The 25,095-nt window shown below is 41.2% G+C and overlaps 1 protein-coding gene across 3 annotated transcripts in view; it reads left to right on the plus strand.

Annotated features, from left to right (window-relative positions):
• The window catches only part of LOC129206922 (cytosolic phospholipase A2 beta-like), a 48,975-nt gene that overhangs the window by 19,961 nt on the left and 3,919 nt on the right, over positions 1 to 25,095 (plus strand). For 2 of the 3 annotated variants that reach the window (XM_054827078.1, XM_054827079.1), the window contains 18 exons: positions 1,605 to 1,677; positions 3,564 to 3,700; positions 4,391 to 4,522; positions 5,736 to 5,794; positions 7,438 to 7,480; positions 8,681 to 8,744; positions 9,144 to 9,271; positions 9,402 to 9,512; positions 10,581 to 10,618; positions 11,553 to 11,688; positions 12,668 to 12,804; positions 13,068 to 13,290; positions 13,893 to 14,010; positions 15,637 to 15,774; positions 16,975 to 17,079; positions 17,660 to 17,845; positions 20,853 to 21,019; positions 21,901 to 22,087. In XM_054827078.1, the coding sequence (XP_054683053.1) occupies positions 1,605 to 1,677; positions 3,564 to 3,700; positions 4,391 to 4,522; positions 5,736 to 5,794; positions 7,438 to 7,480; positions 8,681 to 8,744; positions 9,144 to 9,271; positions 9,402 to 9,512; positions 10,581 to 10,618; positions 11,553 to 11,688; positions 12,668 to 12,804; positions 13,068 to 13,290; positions 13,893 to 14,010; positions 15,637 to 15,774; positions 16,975 to 17,079; positions 17,660 to 17,845; positions 20,853 to 21,019; positions 21,901 to 22,087 (2,182 nt within the window). Of the gene's footprint in view, positions 1 to 1,604; positions 1,678 to 2,742; positions 2,920 to 3,563; positions 3,701 to 4,390; positions 4,523 to 5,735; positions 5,795 to 7,437; positions 7,481 to 8,680; positions 8,745 to 9,143; positions 9,272 to 9,401; positions 9,513 to 10,580; positions 10,619 to 11,552; positions 11,689 to 12,667; positions 12,805 to 13,067; positions 13,291 to 13,892; positions 14,011 to 15,636; positions 15,775 to 16,974; positions 17,080 to 17,659; positions 17,846 to 20,852; positions 21,020 to 21,900; positions 22,088 to 25,095 lie in introns of all 3 variants that reach the window. The other variant, XM_054827077.1, reaches the window with a different exon arrangement.

Raw genomic sequence — 25,095 nt, forward strand, 5'->3', positions numbered from 1 at the left:
TTTAGACCACCCAAATCAGACCCTAATAGTCTGCTCTGGACCATTGTAGAAGGAAATCATCTCTGCCTTTTTCTGATGAAAGAATTAACCCAATTCTGAATGGTTATCACAGGCTGGAGTAACTGCAGTCTTGGGAGCTGGATGACTTCTGGCTTTCCCTGGGGATTTGCACAGCCCACACACAGGGTTAATTATGGCCACATTTACCCATCTGAACCTGTTTACCTTTTACCCTGCAACAACACAAGGACTAAGCTGCACCAAGTCAGAAGTAATGAACAGTCATCTTTGACGATGTTTCCATCGGCAGGCAGATGTTGACATGTTTAAGGGGAGTGATTGCTGTTGAAAGGGGAAGGGAGGAGGAGTGAGGCTCTCTGGCTCTAGTGGGAGAGGATGAAAACATGACACCTATCACAAATAAGAGTGCTCTGATGATGAACTGCAGACGCACCGTTTTTATAAGCAATTAGGAAATTTTCATCACAAAAGGTTCAAAGCAAATTGTATACCAACATCCATTTCTCCAGTGAAGGCAGACTCTGACAATGGTTTGGGCTTCTGTTGAGCAAGGGGGAAGTTGATTACAAAATAACACAGAATTAACATATTAATTAAAAACAGTCAGCTCTGTAATTGGCTGCATAATCCAATATTTCATGTTAATGAAACCCACTGGGAATGCTGACTGAGTGTTCCAGTTGGTACTTCTATGTTAAATAACTATTTGCACAGGAAAATTAAAGTAAAATTCTTTCAGTGGGCATCTGGAATAATATGGAAGTGGCCCAACTGGAACCTGTAATGTCCCTAATGCATTAAACTCAGAAGGTTTTAAATATGTCAGTTTGAAATTGGAGGAAAACAAGGCCATCTCTTGGCCTTTTGGCTAAGATCAAGTGTCGTGTAATAATAGAAATGGTTCTTGTCACACAAGAACAAATGTGTCTTGCATTTTTATACAAAAAGTGTATTATTAAAAGGCCAAGAGACACAGTAATCTGTGATTTTGTAGGTTTAACAACAGGGTTTCTCAGCTCAGGGTGACTCGAATATTAATCTGAATTTAAAAAGGATGTAACTTTAAAAGTGACATCATAAAATTTAATATTAAGTCTGTATTTGAAGCTGCTAATTCACAGTTCAAATGGAAGCCATTTGATGTAATGTAATTTACCTCTAAAGAAGACTGACTGAATGAAGGCTATTCTCATCTCTAATAAACATGTCCAATAGTTCCCACCCCATTTAAAAGAATTTCAGATTAACTGTAGTGAGTGACTCCTATAGAGAAGTTCCTCCTTCCCCAGCTCTTTGTATCTCCCGAGTTAATAATTTCAGTGTCAGGAAAATTAATCATGGTACTAACTTTCAAAATAAAATTGTCAAATTATTTGTTACAGTGTAATAGGATGCTCTCATTTAGACAAATAGATACAGTATTTCAGTGTGGTGTTTCATCTTAGCCTGGTGTACTTCCACTGGAGGGTGGTCTCCTCACTTCAAACAAACAGAAGGACAGGCTGTCCGCTTGTGCTGTTCAAAATACAGAGTGGTTTTGTATTCTGAGCTGATAAAACTAATTGCATTTGTTTTCTCTGCAGATGAAGTTTTGCCCCATCCACATGCTTTCTGTAAGAATCATACAAGCTAAGAACATCAAGTCAAGAGACCTGTGTGAGTTGTGGTTTGATTGTGGTTTTAGTCACCTCCAGAGTTTACACAGTGAGCAATGTTCCTAAGTTCTAAAGGTATACAAGCAACGTGCATAAAGCACAGCAATAGAAGTACTAATACCAGGGCTATAATTAAATCAAATGCCTGAGGTATCATTAGATTCGAGGACATATCTTGTTGCATTTCAGGGAACTGATAAAAACTGAGACTCCCAGATGTATTTCCTAGGCCAACAAAGGAAGGTAGACCTTGTGAGGACACTGCAACCTGTAAATCTGCTGGGAGTTGTTTGGTTTTGATGTTCATAATTGGTATAAATCATATAATGGACTGGAATTTTGCCGCACGGGCCACGTATTTAGGGACCTTTTATTAAAATGTATCAATTATACACAATCATCAAAGGTAAATTAGAGAATTTCAAGCCTTCTAAAATACAGTATCATTTGGCATATTTACTGTCCTCAGTGACCAGTCATGTTACATTGTATTGATAGTTTCTGGTTAAAGAGGGCCTCTGCAGATCCAGCCCTGAGCACATGCTGAACATACAGGCAAAACGGACATTTCTGTGTACTTCCGTATTAAAGTTTCTTTAACTCATTATCTCACCTTCACAGCGTCCTATGGCTCCTTCTCAAGGTGTACTATGGACCAGCCATTCAGCTGCCATTTTTAGAGATGTCTCCCTTGGGTTCCTCAGTCAGGACAGAGACCTTGAGCTGCCTTTTCTCGCACTCTAGAAACCTCTGGCCTGTGTATTCCTCTAGTGAAAAACGACATGTTCAGCCAAAAAAGTGTCACTTTGCAGTGAGTTACTTGAATTACAGCTGAGACCACTCTCATCACACCATGCAGGACTGAGCACAACCTTGGCCAAGGATGCAAGGGAGACCAGAGGGAGTGAATCCTCTGTTGGTTGAGTAACTGCCTGTCGAAGGGCTTCCTGTACTCCTGTGGCAAATGCCACGTAGCAACACCCAGAGGTGGACACTAGAAAGGTGGTAGTGTGACGAGGCCTGTATTTCTGAGTTTCAATGATCTCTTCTATCTACTCTATTGAAGGGACAGTTCCACTTTCCTGCCAAAACCTTGCGGGGCAATGTTATTCACTGCTTGATACCAGTCTGAAGTATTTAGGCATCTCGGGCTGCAGTAGACATCTTCAGTCAAGTCCAGACTCCAGCTCTGAAAGACATCACCTTGGAGATTTCCTTTCACACCGTTGTCAAGCTTCACAAAGTAAATGCGCTTTCCCACCCCGGCTCTTCCCAAAGGACGGCTGCTCAAGGCACTGACTGCACTAACCCTAAGGAGTAGATGTAGGCTGGAAGTGAGATGAAGATTTCCGACTTCTTCATGCCCTCGTGTTCTTGGGCCCACACTGGCTTTTAGCTGCAACAGATCTTCTCTAGTACCTAACCCTTCTAGAGAGCCATCACGTCCCTTCCGCATGTTTGTGTTGCTAGACTGAGCAAGCCAGTCTCCTCTGATCTCCTCTGTAGTATGCGTTCTCCTTTCCTGTAATCATCCTAACAGCCCTTTTGGGAACTAGCTCTAGTTTCAGTTAAACTTTTTTAACATAGTTGGCTGAAATTGTAGGGAATATACCCGATGAATGGTCGGTGGGATCTTTTATACCTTTCTCTTCACATGGGAAACACGGTTCTTAGTGTACTTTGTGTGTGCATGTGTACATTTGCAATTTGTAGTTACCCAGGAATTAGATAGTATACCGAGATGATTTTCCTTGGTTGCTTACAACTATTAGGCTCTTTACTTATTTTTTAAAAAGTGCTATTATTTATTGGTCCCCAGAATCATGGCCTTGCCCTACTTTTCATCTATAATATTGGCATCAAGTTTTTGATTTTTTTCTGCTGCAGTGACTGCATCAGACTGCTATGTGCGCTTGTGGCTGCCATCTGCTTCAAATGGAAAGCTTCAGACCAAAACCATCAAGAATTCTGACAACCCTGTCTGGAATGAGACTTTCTACTTTAGGATCCAGAGAGAAATTGAGGTAGTAAAAAAATAGAAATTTCATCATTTTGCATAGCTGGGAATCCTCAGTTGACACCCTGTCGATTAACTGTGCTAAATAACTTAAGAAAATTTGCAACTGACAGGTTAGCACAAAACAGCAGAGATATGGAGTAGTATTCTACTCAGCTAGTTATAGACATCGGTGATATAAATGCCTACATCTGAGCTAGTCCAGATTCCCTTTGTTGTCATCTGAGAGAAATAAGTACTGCTGTAGTATGCTTCATCTGGGCTATTTTGGATTGTTAATTTAGAAAGCGCTTTCCCTCCACTGGTTGTAAGGGAAGGATAGAGGAGTTGCTGTGGTATAGACAGTGAATTTAATCCTATCCTAAGCTGTGTAGTTAAGAGAACTTTGGGGATGAAGAAACTGAGTAAGTGTGTTCTTTAGGCGGGTTATCAGTGTGGTGCAGAGCACTGACATCTTCTCTGTCTCAGGACAGCAGGAGCACTCTGTTACAGGTATTTGTCTTCTGTTTCATAATAAGTTTCCCAAGGTTGGGTTTAATGATGGTGTTCCACATTAGCAAACTCCTAAAGGAAAGCACACGTTTCTTTATTCTTACCACTGTGCTAGTCAAGCAGCTGCAAAAGTCTATAAACATTTTTTTGTTTCTGTGTAATAGCAGCTCAATAAGAGTTCTTATTTATTCTCTTCTACTACCAGAACATTTTAGAATTGGCAGTGTGTGATGAAGATCCACTCACCAAAGATGACATGCAGTTCACAGTTCTTTTTAATGTTGCTAGAATCAGACCTGGGGAGGTACTCCGTGAGACATTTGCTTTGAAATCAGAGGTAAGGACTGAAAATACAGGGAGAGATCAGCAAGACCTCGTTGTCCACATTGGCTTCCATGTCAGGTGGTCTGCATAAACAGATATCCTTATATATCATTATCAATATCTCATCAACATAGATATCATTATGCTGGATTTTTGTGATTTCATTAGTCTCTTTTCACAGATTCAGAAACTGAAGCCGCTTCTCTCTCATGCCCACAATCTCTGTGGGGGCAAAATATGTTAATAGGGAGCATCTGTAAATAGTAATTTTTATCTTTTATAATCCAAATAAATAACTTCCTTAACTTTTGACTTTATTCCACTTTTGCCACGCTTAGAGGATATTTCCTCTTAAATAGCAACTTATTAAAAACATGAAGACAGTCCACTTACGTCTTCATGACACTTGAATTAAATGACTCTTTCAGGCTTCTCCTGTTGGTGTTCACGCTGGGTTTCCTTCTCAGTGATTCAGATTTCTCTAACCCATAGTAAAGGGATGCCTCTTCTACTAACATCTTTGGTATTCTGTTAAGAAGCCCATGAGAATTGTCCAGCGAACAAAGCTGGGGTAGGTCTGTGACAGCTCCTGGGCTTGTCTGAGCTGTGGCCGAGGTATTGCTACATGCTCATTGCAGGAAGGAGACAGTCCATACCCAAAAGAACAGCTACTTCCCAAATGCTGAAAGCTGTTAACATGGATCTTCCTAGTGACTCTGCAGGCTGGTTCCATGCACTTCTCAGCCAGTGGGTGAGTCTCTGGGAAATATAGTGATTCAATAACCACCTCCGTCCAGAGTACTCTTGCCTACTTCATCCCTGCTGGATTCAGTGTGAATGTGATTTAAATGGTTTGTACACGGAAATGACACTGGTGTTAGTCACATTTGTTCCTGGGCTTCAATGCCTTTCCACCCTGCACACCATCTTTGCAGGAAGCCATTACAGTTCTGTTTCAGTCAAGCTTTCCCTCTCTGATTGTATCTCTGGGAATACGTATAATTCTACACATCCCACAATGGGACAATATTAGTATTACGTGCCTTTCCCAAGCCTGTGGTTTCCATTGCAATCTCAGCCTTGGAAAGAGGCAATACCTAGCTTTTTTGGTAACATTAGCAGAAGAGATGTCAGCTGTGGAAGTAAAGTGCTTTTCACATGTGCCTATACTGCCAAATTCTTGCAGCCACCAATAATACATATTTATTTTACCCTTTTCTTTTTAGAAAGAGAGGTGCACTAAGAAATGGGAAAGTTTGGAAGTGGAATTCTGGATGGAAAGAATGTGAGTAAAATTTCAACCCTGAAAGGTATAGACCTGCCAGGGAGTAATAATATCTCAGAGAGGAACTTCTTCCAGCTCTTCCTCCCAGCAGTAAGCTGAGATATTACTGTTTCAAAATTTTTTTACCTTACCTTCCCCACCTAATTCTGCCTTTTAGTGTATTTTACACAAATCTTACCTTCTTTTTGACAGGTATGTCCCGATTGTGGAAAAGTATTAACATTGGCACGATGTGATAACTTGCACACAAGATGCATGTAAAACTTAACAGAGGTGCTCTTCAAGTTGTTAGTATTAATTGAACAATGCCTAGATCACTGTGGTGTTTCTAAAAGATCAGAAAACTTGTATTATTATCACGATGTATACATAGAGTTGCGTAGACATTATTAGAAAAGTCACCCATTAGGTGATAGCTTAGTTAAACCAAAAAAACATACGATCAACAAATACTAAAATTAAGACCATCCCACTCAAAGTGGTAATCAACATTGTCTGGAGGAAAACAAATCCCATAAGATAAACTTTATCTCTCTTTTAAACGCTATCACAAGTTTGGTTGAAAAAAAAAACCAAAACCCTAAACTATATTTTCCGGCATATTTGAGCTTAGCATTGCCAAAAAAAAAAAAAAAAAGGAATACAGTCTAGTCAAAACTGACTAATTGCACTATTAGAAGAAGGAACTGTAAATAGGGCTTCTTATTCAACATGCAGTCACAGCCAGATATATAAAAAGGACAGAATGACATGCAGTGCTTGGAAACTGGACTGCCTAGATTCACACTAGAAATAAGAGGAACATTTTTCACCATTCAAGTTACAAGGCATGTGGGGGATTCTCCATCCTTGGAACTCAAACCTAGTTATTTACATTTAAATACATTCTACAGATGAAACGGAAGTTTTAAGGCTGGAAGTGGTGCTTGGTACAATAACCTGGACTTTGCAGAAAGGCAAAGATTACATACTGCATAACTTTAATGGTCCTTCCAGATATATGAAAGCACTTATGAATGTGCATAACATAGTGCCATTGAAGTATTGGCCTTAATGAGAGATGCTGTTAGTAGACTCTGTTGGTTACTCATGGTACTAAATAACTACATCCATGCAGTGACAGACCTAGGTCTTACAAGGTAAAATGTCTGGGACAAAGACTTTCTATTACTTACCTCTGTGTTTTCCAGCCATACATATAGCACGATGGGAGCTAATTCTTATTTGCTGTTCATTGGTGATCAGTTGTAAATTATAATATGGAACAGTCAGAAATGTCTTTCCTAATAAGTATTTGCAGAATACATTAATAGTAGTCTTTTCTTTCCCCAAGTCATATGGTCATTTGTTAATAGCAGGACATGATTCCACATAGACCAACGTGTCTTTGTTCTGCTGTATCTTAGCATATAGTTTTAAGCATTGGTATTTTTATGGGCTCTCCTGACTTTCTTCTTGTTTGTCTACTACATTTTGGTTCATATGCTTAGCAGGTGATCATGTATTGTGCCTTTAAGAAACAAATTATGATACTAACATAACTATATTAAATTTTAAGCAGGAAAGGTCATAAAACTACTATTTTTAAAAAATACCAGATACTCACACAGTTTTTGTTTGTTTTTTTGATTCTATCTTTTCAGTCCTGGCCCTCCAGAGCACCTGATTACCAATGATGTCCTAGTGGTAAGGTTCATATACGAATTTAGCTTGGAGTAATTTTTCCTTCATTTCGATTCTCTCCTCTTCCCCCCCAAACATCTGACATTTTATATAGAGAAAAGAAGCTACCATGACAGATCAGAGCATGGTCTGCATTATAAAGTGAAAGATGTGGGATGATTCCCATTCATTGTGGCCTAACTGTTGCCCTCTCCATACAAAAATAGAAGCTGTGTTTTTTGAAGTCCTCCAGTGTTACAGTTGTCAATATTTTGCCCAGCTGTAGTTTGTTAGTGTTGCCCCATATTTGTTGATGTTCAAAGTAAAAACTACTTGTGCGGCAGGAAAAATAGAGGTTATAGAAGGGATGAGTCTGTAGAAGGCAATAGTAAGTATTCAATGTCCTCATGACTGGAAGGTTATCTAATGTAACAGCTTTTGGGGAAATGAGGTTTTTAATAAAGAGTTATTTTAGTCATTGAAACATAGAGTCCTCTTTTGGTATTAGTCAGCATGTGGTACATTACCTGTCTCCTTGGGCTGGCCCAGCAGCTAAGGAGTACAAAGTACTTCATGCCAACCACTCCAAGCCTGTGCATGATTTCCAGATGCTAGCCTTTAATACCCCTGAGGCAGAATAACACATATTCTGTTCTTTCCCCCTCATTTTCTGTGAGGCATAAGAGCTGTAATGATTGGCATGTGTTGTTCCTGAAATGGCTTGGAAAACTGTCCTGGCATGAGTTATTAAAGGTGAACTGGAATGACTCAGGTAGAGGGTAGGGTGGAATAAATCCATGATCTCTTTACATCAGGACCAGCAAGAAGATGCCTTGCAGACTAATCATTGCCACAATACACAGAAACTCATCATCACGTGTTTTCCCCCACCCTTCCTAAATAATTATCAGATATATGTGTAGCTGTGTTTGGGCAACAGTGTGTTTTACAGAGATTCCTGATTTTGGGATAACTTGAACGGGTATAACAACCTATGGCAATGTACCTCTGTATGGACAAGCTAGTTCTGAAGCAGTGTAACTGGGCTACTGTCCTGGGGCAATGAGCTCTGAATTTGCTCTTGTGCAGCTGGATTGCTTCCAGCACTGAGACCAGTTTAGTTGGCTCTATATTATAGCTAGTGGTTGTCTGCATGATGTTTCATTATTTATTGAAGACGTGGCGTTTGCTATCTTCATACTTTTTCACTCTTGTCTTTTACAGTCCCGTGAGGTTTGCTGCTTGGAAGTGCAAGTGGACATTAATGAAAGCAGGAAATATTTGAAAGGTATGCCGATTTCTCTGTGAAGAGAGGACATGACCAAATCAACTCTATCATAGTCATTCAGACCCAGATGGGGGCACTTTAGGATACAGAGACGACTAGGATGTTCTAAAGACAATAAAACGTAGTGAGTGAAAGTCCCTGAACTGCCTCCAGTTGTAATACTGATCTCTGTGTCTTTTCCTTGAAGCTATCAAGTTTGGACACAGTAAACTTTGCTGGTGGAAGTATGAGAGAGTGCTGACTCTGGGAGCACTCCAAACTATGGAGTAAAGGCAAGAGTACCAGTCTCCTGTAGGAGGAGTTACCACAGAGAATGACTCCAGCAGAAAGTTTGCCAGCTTTGTTAGCTATTTTACCCAAACACCATTATTATTCTCTAAACAAATCTGTTTTCACTAGAGGGTAAAAATCTCGTGCTTACGGTGCCTGCATCTCATGAGAGAACACAGAAAACTGCAGAGGACACAGATACGTTCTACTTCCATTGCGTGAAGGCTTGGGAGCCAGTTCTAAAAGTCAGGCTGCAGGTAATGGGCACTATACAATACCACTCTTCATACTGTTTGCTTATTGCCAGTGGTGCCAAAACAGTAAAGAACTTGATAGTTTCTATTCTGTGAATAAAAAAAACCAAACCATGCTTTTTGTTCTCTGTAGAAAGTTTCTGATAAGGAAGATGACAATAACAATTTAAGTGACACCTTAACAGTACCACTGAAATTTCTCCCTGTTGGACATAAAGTGAAAGTAACCCTTCCTGTAAGACATGTAAGTGCTTCACCATTTCTATGATCTTTTGGAGAGAAGAGTAGAGTAACGCTCAGTATTTAACACCATAACATTTAAAAAAATAAAAAAATCAATTAGTAAGTCTCAGTGAGAATTTTGTGCAAATACAAGTTTTCTGTGAAAAAGGTTAGATTTCTCAGAGAAATATCAATTTTCTATCAATAAAATCAATAATTGGGAGTTCATCTTGGCCAGTTTTAGATGCATTTCAGACCAACCTTTGCTGTCCTTACACAGTTAAAGGACAATAATCAATACCACTTGCAAGGCTTTGGGATGCCCCACTGCTCTTTATCAAGTCCGAGTGGTTACTTCAATCTATATACATAAATTTTAGATGGCTAAAGTTAGATGAGCTGAATCTTACCCTCAGAGAACAATTCTGTCACATTCTTCTATGTGTACCATCACGATGGTAACTGGTGGAGAGATACAACTCTTAAGCTGCTTTAAAAGCAGTGGTAAGCAGTTGCTGTGTGGCCAGATGAATCTGCTAACGATAGCCAGACATCCTTTCCCAGACCTTGCAGCAAATGAGAGACAAAAATAGGAGGAGAAGAACTTCTCAGCAGCCTTTCCTGTAAAGAGAAGGCAGAATGAGTATCTGTTTCACCACCAGCGATTCCCCACCCCTCTGTTTGCACTCTCTTTTACCTCCAGTAGCTTTTTGGAAGGATGTGGTGACTTGTATTTCCTCTTCTATCACTGTCTGTATCTGGCTGCTGTTATTCATCCTCAGGAATAGGAGGGTGGCAATATGATACTGCTGCTGGGTTAGGATGGTTCATGGAGGCATATTCAGTGAGGAAGAAATCCTGTTTCACAGCCCACTCATCTAGCCATTTTGACTCCTCCTGCATCTTTTCCTTCTCTGTAGAATATGTTTGGTGTTTAGTTGCTTTCCCTCTCTTTCCTGCTGCAGTTTTCCAAAATGCTATATGCAGGGTGGTAGTGGTGGGGCATTCCAGGAGGCACTGAAAATCTGGATTTCAAAACTTCTGGTTTTCACAGTCATTCATATTCCTGCTCTCATTTCTTTGTTTACAGAATGTGCCACTGCACTTGTACCTCCAGCTAAATGATTGGTAAGAGGACTGGTTTTTTTCTCTAAAGGTTTTATTGCTGTTTGAACTATGAATTCTAGAACAGAGTATCCTTTATTTAGATACAAGGAATGCACAAGACTAGGGGCAAAATATAACAACAGTTAAGTAAGTCACCATTGAAGAGTCACCACAATAGATCAAAGTTAAATATCCTTGGGGCAAAGGAGTCATGCCAAGATGCAAAAAACCCAAACAAAACAAACAAACAAAAAAAACAATTCTGAGAGTTTCAAACAGTGAGGAACTCAGTGACTGAGTGTTCTTTGTGTCAAAGAACCAAAGTCTGAGATTGGAGGCTGCTTCAAAAGGGACACAGAAGTGGGAAGAAGACAGAGGGAAAAGGGAATTTGAAATAAGCAAAACATCCAGAGTCCATACATTACTCAAACCATGCAGATATTCTTAAGAAAATAGATCTGTGGCTCTGGTGATATCAATAGAAAGAAGCACAAGCTAGGGAAGATGAAATGTTACACTGTAAAATAATGAGACAGACAACAAATAAACCAAAATTATTTTAGTATCTTTTTCATCGTACTGTTTTTGTATAAATCTGTGGTACAAATCCCCATCAAAGAACTTGTTAGGTTCAAGTCAGCCTTTGCTCAGAAATTATATGAAGCAGAAATAGAAAGGATTCAGCTTACAAAGCTACTGAAAGTCACAAAGCAGCCTTTCTTTTTTCATATTTGCTGTCCTTAGCTGGCTGTAAATCTTATGCTGCAACAGAAATTAAAAAGACACGTAGAAGCAAAGCAGCTGATTTCTTTGAAACCGGAAGCTGCACTTCTGTCTCTAAATGTGAACAGAGAATCATGATTGTTTTATGATAATTAGTAGACCACAGTTGCTGAAAATAGATCCATATACATTTTAAACACCAATCCTGTGCCTCTGGATTTGTTTGTTTCAGCACAGATAAACTAGATGTGCGCTTAGGGTATGATCTCTGCCGAGAAGAGCAAGAATTCTTGCAAAAAAGGAAGAGAGTGGTTGCCAGTGCCCTGAAAAGGGTTCTTCATCTGGAAAGAGATCTACATGGACACGAGGTCTGTGAGTTGGAATCCAAGCATGGGGTGTGGGTCTATTGAATTAGGATTGGCAGAACTCCCCACAAAATTTCTAGTAGTTTTTGTGTGTTGATGACAAACCCATTGATTTGAATGGCAGCAGAACAGAAGTTCTCAGTGTGACATACCCCATACTCATCTAAAATTTCAGCTCAGCTATTCATGCCTCCATTCTTTTCAATGGGTCAAATTCCTGAGGACATAATATACCACTCTTCAAAGCTATTGTTTCCAACAGTGTGATGCAGCGGGTCAGGAAGGTATGAGGCATTGGTACATTGTGTTAGACCAGACTAGACAGACAACCAAAAACAAGTAGGAAAACAGGAGTATTTGAAATTCACCTCACACATTTATGAAATCATTGTAATGTCCCAGTGTAATGTTTTTTCATTTTCAGAACACTTTTCACAAAAAAAGTCAAAATCCTTTAGGGTGGAGAAAGATCATTTTATAACAAGCTCTAGCTGAAGTATGTTTTGTTGCCAAGATCCAGCATGAATTTTTAAGTGAACATTTATTTTCTTGCTGGAATTATATTTGTTGAATGGATGCTGTCCAAAGAATAATTTTGTTTGCTTAATATACTTTTTCTGAACTCTGCACAGGACTTCCTTGAATCCATTCTTAATTACATTTATCACAATTTTTGTTACTTATAATAAAATCATATCATTATCTTTTATTAATCATTGCAATTCCAATTAGAAAGAACAAGGGGAGGAAGGAAGGTTAAAATCACTGCATATTCAAACTCATCCAAGCTTTGGGGTTAAGGGAACCCACTGAATATCTGGAGGTTAATTTAAAGAAGGTACTGGTAAAAACGGGCTGAATGTTGATTTAATTTCATTGTCCTCCAATGACGTTTCCTGAGAAAATTATAAGAAATGTAATTTGACTTTTCCAAGTAGGCAAGTGAGTAACTTTTTGAAGATAATACTTATGTTTTGAACAGGTCCCAGTGATAGCTGTTATGGCAACAGGAGGAGGCCTCAGAGCAATGTCAGCTATGTTTGGCCACCTCTTAGCTCTTCAGAAGCTAAATCTGTTGGACTGTGTTACCTATCTCACCGGGGCTTCTGGCTCGACATGGTGCGTATAGAAAATGAGATTTGTATTTGGAATTATTGTGACAGTACATTTCCACACAGTGAGAGAGATGCCTCTCTTTCAAAGTCTTACTTTGTTAATAAGTGAATGTAATTCCCTGGTAAAGCTATTACTGTTGGCTCTTGATCATAGCTTCAGTTTAGGCTTGTTGATTCTCTTCTTTGGTGCAAGTGGCTGGGTAAATATAGTAATTTTCCAAAATCATCCCAATAAATGGATGATTTTCTTACATTTATGTTCTTTAGGACCCTAGCAGACCTGTACGAGCACGCCGACTGGTCACAGAAGACTCTGGAGGGGCCACTTAAGGCAGTAAAAGAACAAGTGACAAAATGCAAGCTCAACCTTATGTCTATAGATCATCTGAAGTATTATCACAAGGAACTCGCTGAAAGGGCAAAAGCAGGACATGTCTCATCCTTTACAACTCTGTGGTCACTTGTTCAGGAAATGTTCTTACACGAACGGGTATGTATATGGTCCTGCCACACATTTGGGAAACATCTACTCATTTTCTTTAGACCTTTACTCTTTGAGGGCATGACATAATGTGTGGAACAAATCCAAAGTGACTGAGGCATCCCAGTGTGATTTGTAAACAACGACAGAGGATCCTGTAGCCAGGATTTTCCAGGGTAGCTAAATGGTTTGAAGATGCCTCTGTACTAGGGTGCCCAACAGATAGCAACTTCAGCAGGCAAACTTTCAGAAAGAACTGAGCAATATTGCTTGAAAAATCAGGTCTTTCAAAGTCTGTTTCTCGTTGAACACTTAAGAGCTAGAGTAATCCGTCCTCATGTGAACATTAGTCTCAGCCTTAGCTAAGATCTGTGGGATGCAGGTAATCAAGGCACTTACATGTTAATGAAGAAGTTACTAGGTATGAGAAAGGCAACCAGGAAGGAAAGTGCAGGAACATGAAAGAAGAGGTCTGTTATGAAAATGTGACTCACAGATTTCTCTGGGTTGTAAAACATCTGTCGTCTATCCCTACTCAGGTAGATTGTGGCAGTGGTTTTGCCTTATGCTCTTCCAGAGGTTTACTGTGACTTTTTTATCTCTTTGATTAGCCAAGAAAATATAAACTCACAGACCAGCGCAAGGCATTGGAGCATGGACAAAACCCATTGCCTTTCTATGCAGTCCTCAATGTGAAAGAGGAAAAGTTCAGTACTTTCAAATTTAGAGGTAAGTTTTCCTGGAGTTTCTTCTAACTCTGGCTAGAATCATAGAATTTTAGAATCATAGAATCATAGAATGGTTTGGGTTGGAATGGACCTTAAAGACCATCTAGTTCCAACCCCCCTGCCATGGGCAGGGACACCCTCCACTAGACCATGTTGCCCAAAGCCCCATCCAACCTGGCCTTGAACACTTCCAGGGAGGGGGCCTCCACAACCTCTCTGGGCAACCTGTTCCAGTGCCTAACCACCCCCACAGTGAAGAATTTCTTCCTAATATCTCATCTAAATCTACCCTGCTGTAGTTTAAGGCCATTACCCCTTGTCCTATCACTCCATGCCCTTGTAACCAGTAACCTTGTAACCCTTGTAACTCTGATCATCTTCGCGGCCCTCCTCTGGACCCTCTCCAACAGGTCCACATCTTTCTTGTACGGGGAACCCCAGAGCTGGACGCAGTACTCCAAGTGGGGTAGAGGGGCAGAATCACCTCCTTCAGCCTGCTAGCCACACTATATTTGATGCAGCCCAGGACTCGGTTGGCTTTCTGGGCTGCAAGCATGCATTGCTGGCTCATGTTGAACTTTTCATCAACCAACACCCCCATGTTCTTCTCCTCAGGGCTGCTCTTAAGAGTAAAGACTAAAGAGAATTTGGAGGGAGTGTGTGTGTGTGTGGAGAATAAAAGGGGAATATATATGTTGCCTACCCTGACTCAGTATTCATCTTTTCAACAAAATGCTTGGGTTTTTTGTGAACTGCTGGGTGTTGACTAGAAAGAGCAGATCTGCTGGATAACATCCTCAGGCATTTCTGAAGTTCTGGGCTGAAGTTCTAGTTTTGCCACAGACATTGTGAATGAGTGTGGACAAATCATGTGATCTTTTTCTGCCTCAGTTCCACACCTATAAAATGGCTTCGATAGTTCCTTAGTTTGTAGAGGTGCTGTGAAATGTAATTGTCACTTCCCTAAACACGACACTGATGAGGGTATGAAAATGGAGCGGGGAGTATGATTGCTGTGATGGGTGTGATATGACACCCTTTAAATAGACACAGGCTACATTCAACAAAAGGTATTAAAATGAGCAGAAACCAGAAAAAAAACCAGTTAGTACTTACATTTGGTGAGGTTTATAGCTACTGTTCTACTGCAATATGTGTACAGGGCAGCTTGAGACAGGAAACTGCATCGCCATGGCCATTCCCACACTGTGGTCCTTTTTAGTTTGGAGCTGATGTGTTTTCAGGCTGCTTTGCTATATCATGGAGACTGACAGGTTTGATTCAGTAGAGGTTTCATGCCAGTCATCCCTTGCAGGTTGGATCACACTTGCATGTTGTACATTGGATGCTTTTGATTTAGAGAGGCAAGTGGGATCCCAGAATCTTTATATAGAAATATAAATCTAGACTCTCTCTGAGGTGAAAAAACTCGTTCCTTTTCTATGCAAATTATATCTCAGTTTGTATGGAACTAGACAGTGTAGTTTGCAGTACAAAGCTACTCATAGTACAGAGCTGCTGAGACAAGCAAGATCCACGGAGCTTGTGGATAGCTTTATCCTCAGGGAAAGGTTTTGTTTTCTTATTTTTATTGCAGTAAATATGCCATGTGTCAATTCTTTCGCAGAGTGGGCGGAGTTCTCTCCTTACGAGGTGACCATACCAAAATATGGAGCCTCCATTCGTTCAGAATATTTTGACAGTGAGTTCTTCATGGGAAGGCGAGTGAAGAAGCTGCCAGAATCTCGGATCTGCTATCTGGAAGGTGACCTAGCTGTGCCATATAGTTAATCACAACATGGTAGAAAGCATGCCTAGCTAGCCACTGGTCTGTGTACAACACCTTGGCAGCAGGTCTGTAGGTGTTGATTCAATGGGCTTTTTACCCCTTTTGTACATGTCTGCTCCTTGTAAAGCTTCTTTCCTCCTGGCCTCCCTTGTAACCTAGGCAGATTTTGGAGAGTTGCAGCATTATTCCCCTTCCCATTTTCTGAACCAAACAAGAAGGTGGAGAAGGCAAGTTGAGGAAATAATAAGCCCGTCTTCGTCAACTTCATCTTCAGTCATCAACTCTTCATCAACTATATTTCTAGGCAATGCATTGCTGGGGTAGAATTGGAAGGAGCTGAAAATAAAATATAACTCATCTAGAACAACCCACAAAGGCCAGAACCATCTGAGCTTTGTGGGCTGAGAATGGTGTCACTAATCTTCCCTGTCCATAAGGATGAAGGAAGCCCTTTTAACCTCCAACAACTGCTTTGACTGGCTGGTCTGCCTCTGAAGACAAAGAAAAGGGGCAAAGCAGCTAGTCAGAAGAATCCATCTGCCCCAGGCAGATTTTAAATCCTTATCAGAATTTCAGCTTTTGATACCAAAACCAAGGGTCCAGTGGAGACAAAAATCCTATTTGTCTCACTGTGAAGTCTGCTACAGATTGAATTTGTTCCTCATGTGAGTACCTGGCATGGGGCTTATGACAAAGGATAGTTCTTTCTTTTCCAAAAGCAGACTCGCATATGGAGCCAATTCTATTTTGATCTTGGACCAGTTGAACTCCATAGAAACAAAACATGCCTGAAAGGAAAAAAAAAAAAGTGTCTTAGATCAATTTAAAGAATAAATCAGTTTAAAGAAGGGTCTTATGCTTATATGGCTTCACCATGCTTCCAAAGCCTGTTTTATTTCACAACTACACAGAGTAAACACTCAAAAACATAGTTTGGGTGACTGATACCTCTTATTTTGTTACTCTGTACTCTTACAATGAACAGTCTGTGTGTAGTTATCTCTTGAGAAAGAGCACTGAAGTGCTTACACCATTATGTTTGAACTCTGTGAGACCTACTGCTTAACCTGTGTCATGACAGGGTCAGTTCACCCGAGCCAATAATACGTAGCATGTATACTTGTCAGTGTTTACATGTGACGGTGCAGGATTTTTCCTATGTGGTTTGACTTGCAGGCCTTTGGACAAACATCTTTACTAGGAATTTGCTGGATGGCTTGTACTGGTCCTCAAATTCAAATGAATTCTGGGAACGGTGGGCCAAAGATATGGTAGATATAGGTAAGAGTTTCAAAATCAATATGTTTTTGACCAGACAGTGCTTCCTGTTCAGGAGAGGATTAAAAAAAATACACTTTTGCTACTGTTTGTGAATAATCTCTCACATGTTCTCCCTAAATTGCTGCATGTTGTGTTGCCTCACTGTGGATCTTCCAGCATGATTTTCACCTGTATCAGAGTGATCACTATGTGATGATTTTTTATTTTATTATTTTATTTTATTTTATTTTATTTTATTTTATTATTTTATTTTATACCCAGAGGCACACTTTATGCTAGCTACAAATGTTTTTCATTTAAAATTTGCTCATGGCCTGTTAAACGACTCCTGGGTGTAGGCAAAAGTACAAAGCCAGTGTGTCATTTGAAAGAGTAAAAGGCAAAAGCTGTGCTTGCTTTAAACAAAACCAAATATCTCTTCGTTTAAATGGGATTGGTCATGTGCATATGTTTTCAAGCAGACTGAAGGCAACAGGGAGGGGAGGGACCCACAGGAAGACAGCAAGGGCAGCTAGCCAGTAAAGGTGCCCGGCAGAACAGATTGCTGATGTTTTTTCTCACAGTTCCTTCTCTATTTCAGAAAAACATTCCCCTGAGGATGATGTCACTACCATCGAGCCTCCATCTTGTTTGTCAGGGAAGTTGTATGAAATGTTTCAGGACATTATGACCAAGCGTCCACTTCTGGGAAAGTCTCATAACTTCCTGAGAGGCTTAGAATTTCATAAGGATTATATCCATCAAAAAAAATTTATTGAATGGAAAGGTAACTGCAACAAAGAGTTAACTGCAGTGTGCAGGTAACATCTCAGATTTTTTTTTTTTAGACTTTGGAAATATCATACTTAGAGATATTTTCTCAGGGTTTGGAAATCTTCTGAGATGGAACTATGTTCATGGTGTCTGTTTCTCTGGGGTAACAGGTTAAAATGAACTAGTCCATAAGCCACTCTTTCACCTCCTGAAGATATCTGTAATTTGGGTCAAAGCGTGCTTTGTCACTCTGCATAGGTACAGTAGTCTAAAGATTCAGAAAGGGTAGAATCTTTTGAGGTCAAGAAACAAAGGTAACAGCGGAAGCATAAAATAGCAGGCTATTATGTGGATCAGATGAAGGAAAGGACTGGCTGCAAACATGTGGTGGTCCATATGTGTGGCATTTCTGCCTGATGATATATCCACCCAGAAATCTCTTTTTAACCCCTCAGAAACAGAAATACCAAGACAACAGAAAGTTAGAACCACATAGGTTTAGACTGTAGATATTAAACAAACAGAATGCGTAGGCTTGATGTATAAATTGAACAGCAATTTAGTAGGGCCTGTGCTCTGCGGGCAGCCAAAATAAACAGTCATAATAATTTTGCCTCAAAATCTATGAAACAATCTGTGAAATGATAGCAAGGTGATGGAGCTGAGGTTTTGTGCATCACAAACCTTCCTGAAATCCCAGCGTCCTCATTTATTCCACGAGCAGGTAGCAGAGTGGGAGGACCCCACATTATTAAGGTTAATCTGACTTCGGCAAGAAAACAAGTGTGCTCTGCCGCCTCTGAGTCCTTCTCTTTGGCAACTTGTGTTTTCTCTCCCGTTTCATGCAAGTTACAACACTTTTTGTCTCTGGCTGCCATTGCTACATGAAGTCTGCTGACAATGGCAAGAGACAGTGGAGTTTTTTTGTGGATTAAGGCAGAGCCCACAGTGAGCTAAGTGCTTTCAAAATGTTCAGTAAGCAAAAGGTCCATGTCATAAAAGTCTGCTCTAAGAAAACAACTGAGAGAAGGAGAAAGCAAGTAGCATAAGAAGGGTGGGTGAGAGGAGCAAGTGATTAACTTAAGAAGGCGGATGAAGGATAAAATTGTCAGTCAGTAAATGTTAAAAGGAAAAAAAAAAATTCCTTACATTTTCTGACTAGCAGTTTTGTAAAGACAAATGGGTAGAAGCAGATTTTAAGAAGGACTTGGAGGAAGAAAGCATAGGGACACTAAAGATTACCTCAGAGTAGATATTCTACAAATAAAGTAAAAAAAGTCTGGAGTGGGAAAAGGGAAACTAAAAGTCTGAAGTGGGAAAAAATAGCAGATTTTGTATCCTCTTTTGTCTGCCTGCATGAGACCAAGCTAAACCTGGGTCTGGAGCCGTCTCTAGAATAGGAGCAAGAGGAGATGGCAGTTCTGTGAGCAGAAACAATAGTCTCGTGGCAGGTGAAGTCTCCAGAATATAGCTGTGTTTTACAGGCTTCCCTGCAGCTCAAGTTATCTGGCACATTAAAACAAGACTTTAAATACCATGTGAAAAGCCTAATTTTCATGGCGAGAAATTTGAGAACTCATAGCCTGGAATTAGTGTAAAACATTTACAGTAGAGTTCATGCTTTTGAGGGAATTCCTGAGGCAGAACTTCTTTAAAGTCCCTTTTTGAGTGTGGGATGGAAGAAGAAACTCTCCCAAGGAAATGCCTACTTCTAATTCACGTATTCAGCCATGAATAAATGCTGCACAGTTCCATCTCCGTGACAAGAAAATGAGGGTAACAGACTTTCAACTAAAAATATTCACCAGGCCAAATAAAAGTAAAAAGTACACTGTTTCTTCTGTGAGGGACTGCAAGCGAATGTCTCTCATTACAGCAGAATCCGTGAATTCCCAACAGCCATGAATGCTAAAATAAGCAAATAATTTTGTAAAGCCCTGACAGTGAGGGAATGGAAAAAAACATGAGTTATTACTTCAAGCTGCTGTCAAACATTCCAGGCTATGGAACAAGCCAGAGATATTCTGCACAGTTTAAATCAACGCTACAGAATGAGGGCAAGGAGGCAGAAAGATTGAAAGAAGTGAAATGCTGGAGTTTACCTGCAGTATTTCTGTGATCAACAGTTTCTTAAAGTACCTAAGCACAAATGATTCAAGGCTCGAGGGGTCTGCTCTGGGCTTTGCTACCTCATTGTGTGAACTTGAGGAACTCTCTTAAATGCTATTTTGCTATTTGAAACCGTGGCAAAAGCTTTCTTATTCCATGGGTCTAGAAATGGTACCAGGGGAACAATAGTCTACAAGGGAGGCTGGTGGGATTGGTAGCAGAGAAAGAAGAGTCTAGCTGCCAGAAACTGGTTTTAGATCTCAACTTGCCAGTTGGTATAATCCACTTTTGGCTGCTTCTGGAGTTAATGTGAGGTTTAATTAATTCAGGCAATATTTTAAGCTGTTGGTAGGGGATGCTGTGTGCATGATATGGGGTTTTTTTTGCAGCATGACTAAGATAATTTATATGAGAGATCACTGAAAGCAGGTTGAAGTCAGATTTTTCACCCTAGGAGAAGAGGCTAATCCTAAAAATGCAATAGCAAAAAAAGAGCAACGCATTTGTTAGATTTGTTGCTACACTGTGAAATTGTTTCTGTTGTTTGCATTTTTCCCAGTTCTTAGGGGAAAAACAAAAAATCGGCTAAAGTCTGTATTCTGTGAAAAGTCGATCCCCAGAGCAGCTGTGAGGCCAGTGGAGTCTGTGTCTCACCTGTCCTCTGCCTGACTGCCTCACAGCCTGCCTTTGTGAGTGTGCCTGGGGGAGTGTGGTAACGGGCCAGATGTGCTCAGATGTGCAGTTTGGAGGGCGTGCTCCTGAGGCCACGTTTGTGGGCTCGCATTATGGAGGGAGGTGAGCCTGGTCTTGAGGGCAACCAAGGAGCTGCCCTTAACATGTAGCACAGACAGAATTACTGACTCCTCCTTTCCTACCAATGCACCACTAATGATATTCAAAATGTTTTTCAGACACTGTGCTGGACTCTTTCCCTAACAATCTGACACCGCTGGAGAAATATCTTTGCCTGATAGATGTTGGCTATTTCATCAACACCAGTGGTGCAGCACTTTTCAAGCCAGAGAGGAATGTTGATGTCATTATCTCACTGGATTATGGTTTGGGGAATGTGTTCAAGGTGAGATTAACATGCTCTGCTCCTTGCAGCCCTGGTAAAACTCTTCTTGTGAAGCTGTGAGGTTTAATAGCCAAATTCATATCTGATGCTCAAATCACACAATGACCAGTTGCTCCAAAAATGACTAATTGGTAAAGGTGTGGAAGTGATCCTCACATTAGAAAGGTTAGCTTGTGAGGTGAGCGGTGGAGTTTGTTGGTGTTCTGAAGGAGAGGACAGAGTGAGGCTTGATCAGTGTATTGTAGGTACTACAATTATATAGTTTTAAACACATCTTTCAGGGCTTCTGCAGGTCCATCTGGGTGGTCAGGAAAATTATTCCCCCTTCCCTTTATTTGTTTTTTGTGGTGAGGAGGGATGGGGATTGATCAACAGGACAGAGTATGCAGATACTTGTATTATTAAAGCTTCTAAGTAAGCAGCTGTCCAAGTCTTGACCATATAATTAAGAGCAAACCAGTCACCATATCTTGGAGGGGGAAAGACACTTCCCTCAAGACCAGAACTATAGAAACTGTTAGGCTCTTTTTGCTGTAGTGGAATATAGCATACACTTCCCAGGATCCTCAGGGAACTGCAGTAACAATTGGTTGCTGGAGACATGACCTTGGTCTCTTCTGCTCTGTCCTCATGAAAAATTCTAAGTGTGGCTTTTGGTCATTCCCTCTAGCTGTAAAAGCATCGTAGAGTGGTAAGAAGCATCTTTTGACTTGTGGTGAGTGGCGGCAGAAAGCAGAGTTATTCTGTGGCTGTTTTGGAGTACACATTGATTGCAGAGTGATTCTAGGGACTGAATTAAGTTGCCACAGTATTTCTATGATACCTCAGAAAACCTGATTCTTGTCTTAGTGCCTTAAAGCAATGACAATCTGTGTCCACAGCAATTAGAGATGACATACAAATATTGCAAGATACAAAAAATTCCATTCCCCAAAGTGGAGCTAAGTAAAGAAGAAGAGAAGAACCCAAAGGAATGTTACGTGTTTTCAGATGCAGAGGACCCCAGAGCACCCATAGTAATCCATTTTCCTCTGGTGAATGACACCTTTAAGGAATTCAAGGAGCCTGGTAAGTTCAGTGAACAAAACTATACTTTTTAGTTGAGTTCGGGCCATTTGTCTTTCCACAGCAGATCTTATTTGTCCTCTGTAGCAATAATTTTAAGTGAGGGCACAGCTTTTGTGTGACTGAGACCATTCTGTCTCCTACCCATCATGGTCATATATGTATATTTGCCTCTTCCATTGGGCTATGAACATGGATGCAGGTTTAAGAAACTGCATTCAGCTCAGATCACATGAGTTTCCACCATGGCAGAGGAGAAGGAGGTGTTAACTCTTTTCCTGTTAACCTAGTTATGTTAACCTTCTCACCAAATCTGGGCTTATGTTCCCCATGTGCACAGTGCAACTGTATCTCTCATCCAGTAAGCCATGATGCGGCAGAGGTAGCTGAGGCAGATCCATGTCTCTACTGATTAGCCTCCACATACTGTGGTTAGCAAACCACGGCAGACTCAGCAATGTTGGGCAAGACATGGGACGGAACAAAGCTTTCAGCCACAACTCACGCTGCAAGGCATACTGTAGAAGGCAGCACTTACAATGGTAAGGTGTGGGGAAAAGAAGCTTCTTCGATCTGGAAGAAGCCAAGAACACCTGCCAACTGCTTCTTCTCTCACCTTCCCCCTGTCAATTTCAGACCTAGCAGTAAGCAAGCAGGCTGGGCAGTGGTTGCTTCTCCCCTGCTCTCATGCCTTTGTGCCAACCACCATCTAGGTGGGGAGACTTAGCAAGTCTCTCCAGCAATAATAACGATGTTTGTGGCCCAAGAGTCAGAGCAGAAGGAACAGGCACGTGGCCGCCAACAGCTGGGTCAAGTAATTCTGTTGTGAGCATGTTCAGAAAAATAAATAGTAGGAGGTGGAGGGGATGCAATGTTTAGTCGGCATAAGGGTAAGAAGCATAAAAGTTACTGATGGTCCTACCTTGGCCTAGCCATTATATGGTGTTGGTACAAGCATTGTGTGAGAAGGAGGTTACTTCCTTTACTAAAAGACAATGAACAGAAAGAGCTGCCAGAACAGCTGTGCTACTCTGTGGTGTGCACAAGGGAAAGCCTGTATTACGCACAGAGAACGGCCTTGTCCTGTACCTGCTAAAGAGCTTCGCACACAAGTTTGGCAGCCCTGGGCACCTAATTAGCAGACAGCAGGACCCTAAGTTTCCCAGGTAACACAGCTCATATCCTTGCTCCCTTTCTCCAGGGAAATCAACAACAGACATGGCTTCGCTGTGGGGACATGAGCAGTTGGGTTGTTCTGTGTGGAGGCCCAGCAGGCCCTGGGCAGTGGCGTCTGCCCTCAGGTGCTGTCTGTGAATGCAGCCGTGAAGCAGCAAAGGCCACGTTAGCAGAAGAGAGCCTAAGTATTGACTAGGTCTTCACAACAGCTTGTGGGATACTCCGCAACGATCAGATAGGTGGTGCCTCGTTGGTGCCTCTGCTATCTGAGTTCCTCAGCCTCAGCCCTTCCTCTGTGCTGGAGCTCTTACAGCAACGAACCCTGAAGTGTTTCACACTCCACTTTTTGAGTTATCAGGCCACGGGGAACTTCTGCTCTCCCTCGCTACTGCTCAACGCAGCAGGCAGAACATTCCTTTACCTAAAATTATGTTATGGTTCTGGGACCACAGCAAAATGCATGTCTCTGAGGGAACATTTGGGGAAGGTTATGAACAGTAACAAAACAGGTTAAGTGAAGCTCCTCTTCTGCTATGATGTTCACCAATGCTCAGAGAATATGTGCAGTAACAGCTACACCATCAAAATCACATTTAGAAACTCTACGGATGAAGATAGGAGGTACCCAGTAGAGGGAACTAGGCTTGCTAGGTGGAAATTGGAGATGGTCCAAATGGCAATGTGCAGTGAGATACGGCCATTGAGCAGTGGCTAGCAGGTAAAACAGGTGGGTGTTTTAGAGTCTCTCTGATTGAAAGATGGATGAGATTATGCAGAGCAAAGCAGCTGCTGCAGCTTCTCAGTGCTCCAGGCCCAAATTTGTGAGCCGTGACGCTCACCTGCATGTCTCCGAGCAGCCGGTGATTCATCAATCAAGCTGACAGCCGGCAACTGATGTGGGTGGTTGAGGGAGAAGGGTCCTTGGCAACCTGCTTGTGTGGATTTCAAGTTTAACAGTTGAGCTTTTAATTTCTAGATGGCTGAGAGACACCTTGTGGAATGTAGGTATTTATTTTTCCTGCTTTTAACTATTTAAATTCAGGAAAAGAGAGAATCGGCTTGTGAAGTGCTCATTTACAACACAACTATAGATTGTGCTTTTGCATGCCTGAGAGATACGCAGCTGTACCTGGATGTGGACAGCACAGATAGTATGCCTCTCTGAATATTGGGAGGCTCAATGAAGCAAAACTTGGGCATTTTTAACCCAGCCACTTCTATTGATGGCCTGGGCCCAGCACCCTGAGATCACACTGTCCAGAAACCACTAGGTTAGACTAAACCCTGATATGGCTCAAGTGAAGTTCCTGTGTCTTTTTCATGCAGTTCTGGTAGACATCATAGGGAATATCTCAGCCATCTGTTTGTAGCCCCACTGACAGTCATCTCACAATATATTTGTGATTTGGGCGTATTTGGTTCAGACTGCAAGGAGATAGGTAAAAAAATAGAGGAAAAGTGTAACTCTAAACATTTTGTAGATGCATAAATATGAGGCTGCTGAAGTCTCTTGTGGAGGTAATTAGGGTATCCTTTTAAGCAAAAAGATTGACCTAACGAGGAGGATGGATGTTGGCAACTCCAAGGGGTTGGGTTAACCCGAGGCTGAGAAGTGGAGCTGAAGGATGGGAGGGTGATGTGTGGTGCCCTGTTCCCTCCACACCTCTGTACTCTGCAAGAGGCAATCCTGCCTGGTTAGCATCACAGGGCCTCCTTGTATGTACTAGGTTGTCCACTCGCTCTAGCTGGCAGATACGCTCTTGCCAACGCTAATCGAGGTCTGATCACGGAGTTTGGAAGGTGTTCCAGGCACGTGGCTTGTCTGAGAGTCAGCC

This window comes from Grus americana, chromosome 5, assembly GCF_028858705.1.
Source record: "Grus americana isolate bGruAme1 chromosome 5, bGruAme1.mat, whole genome shotgun sequence".
Classification (NCBI taxonomy): domain Eukaryota; kingdom Metazoa; phylum Chordata; class Aves; order Gruiformes; family Gruidae; genus Grus; species Grus americana.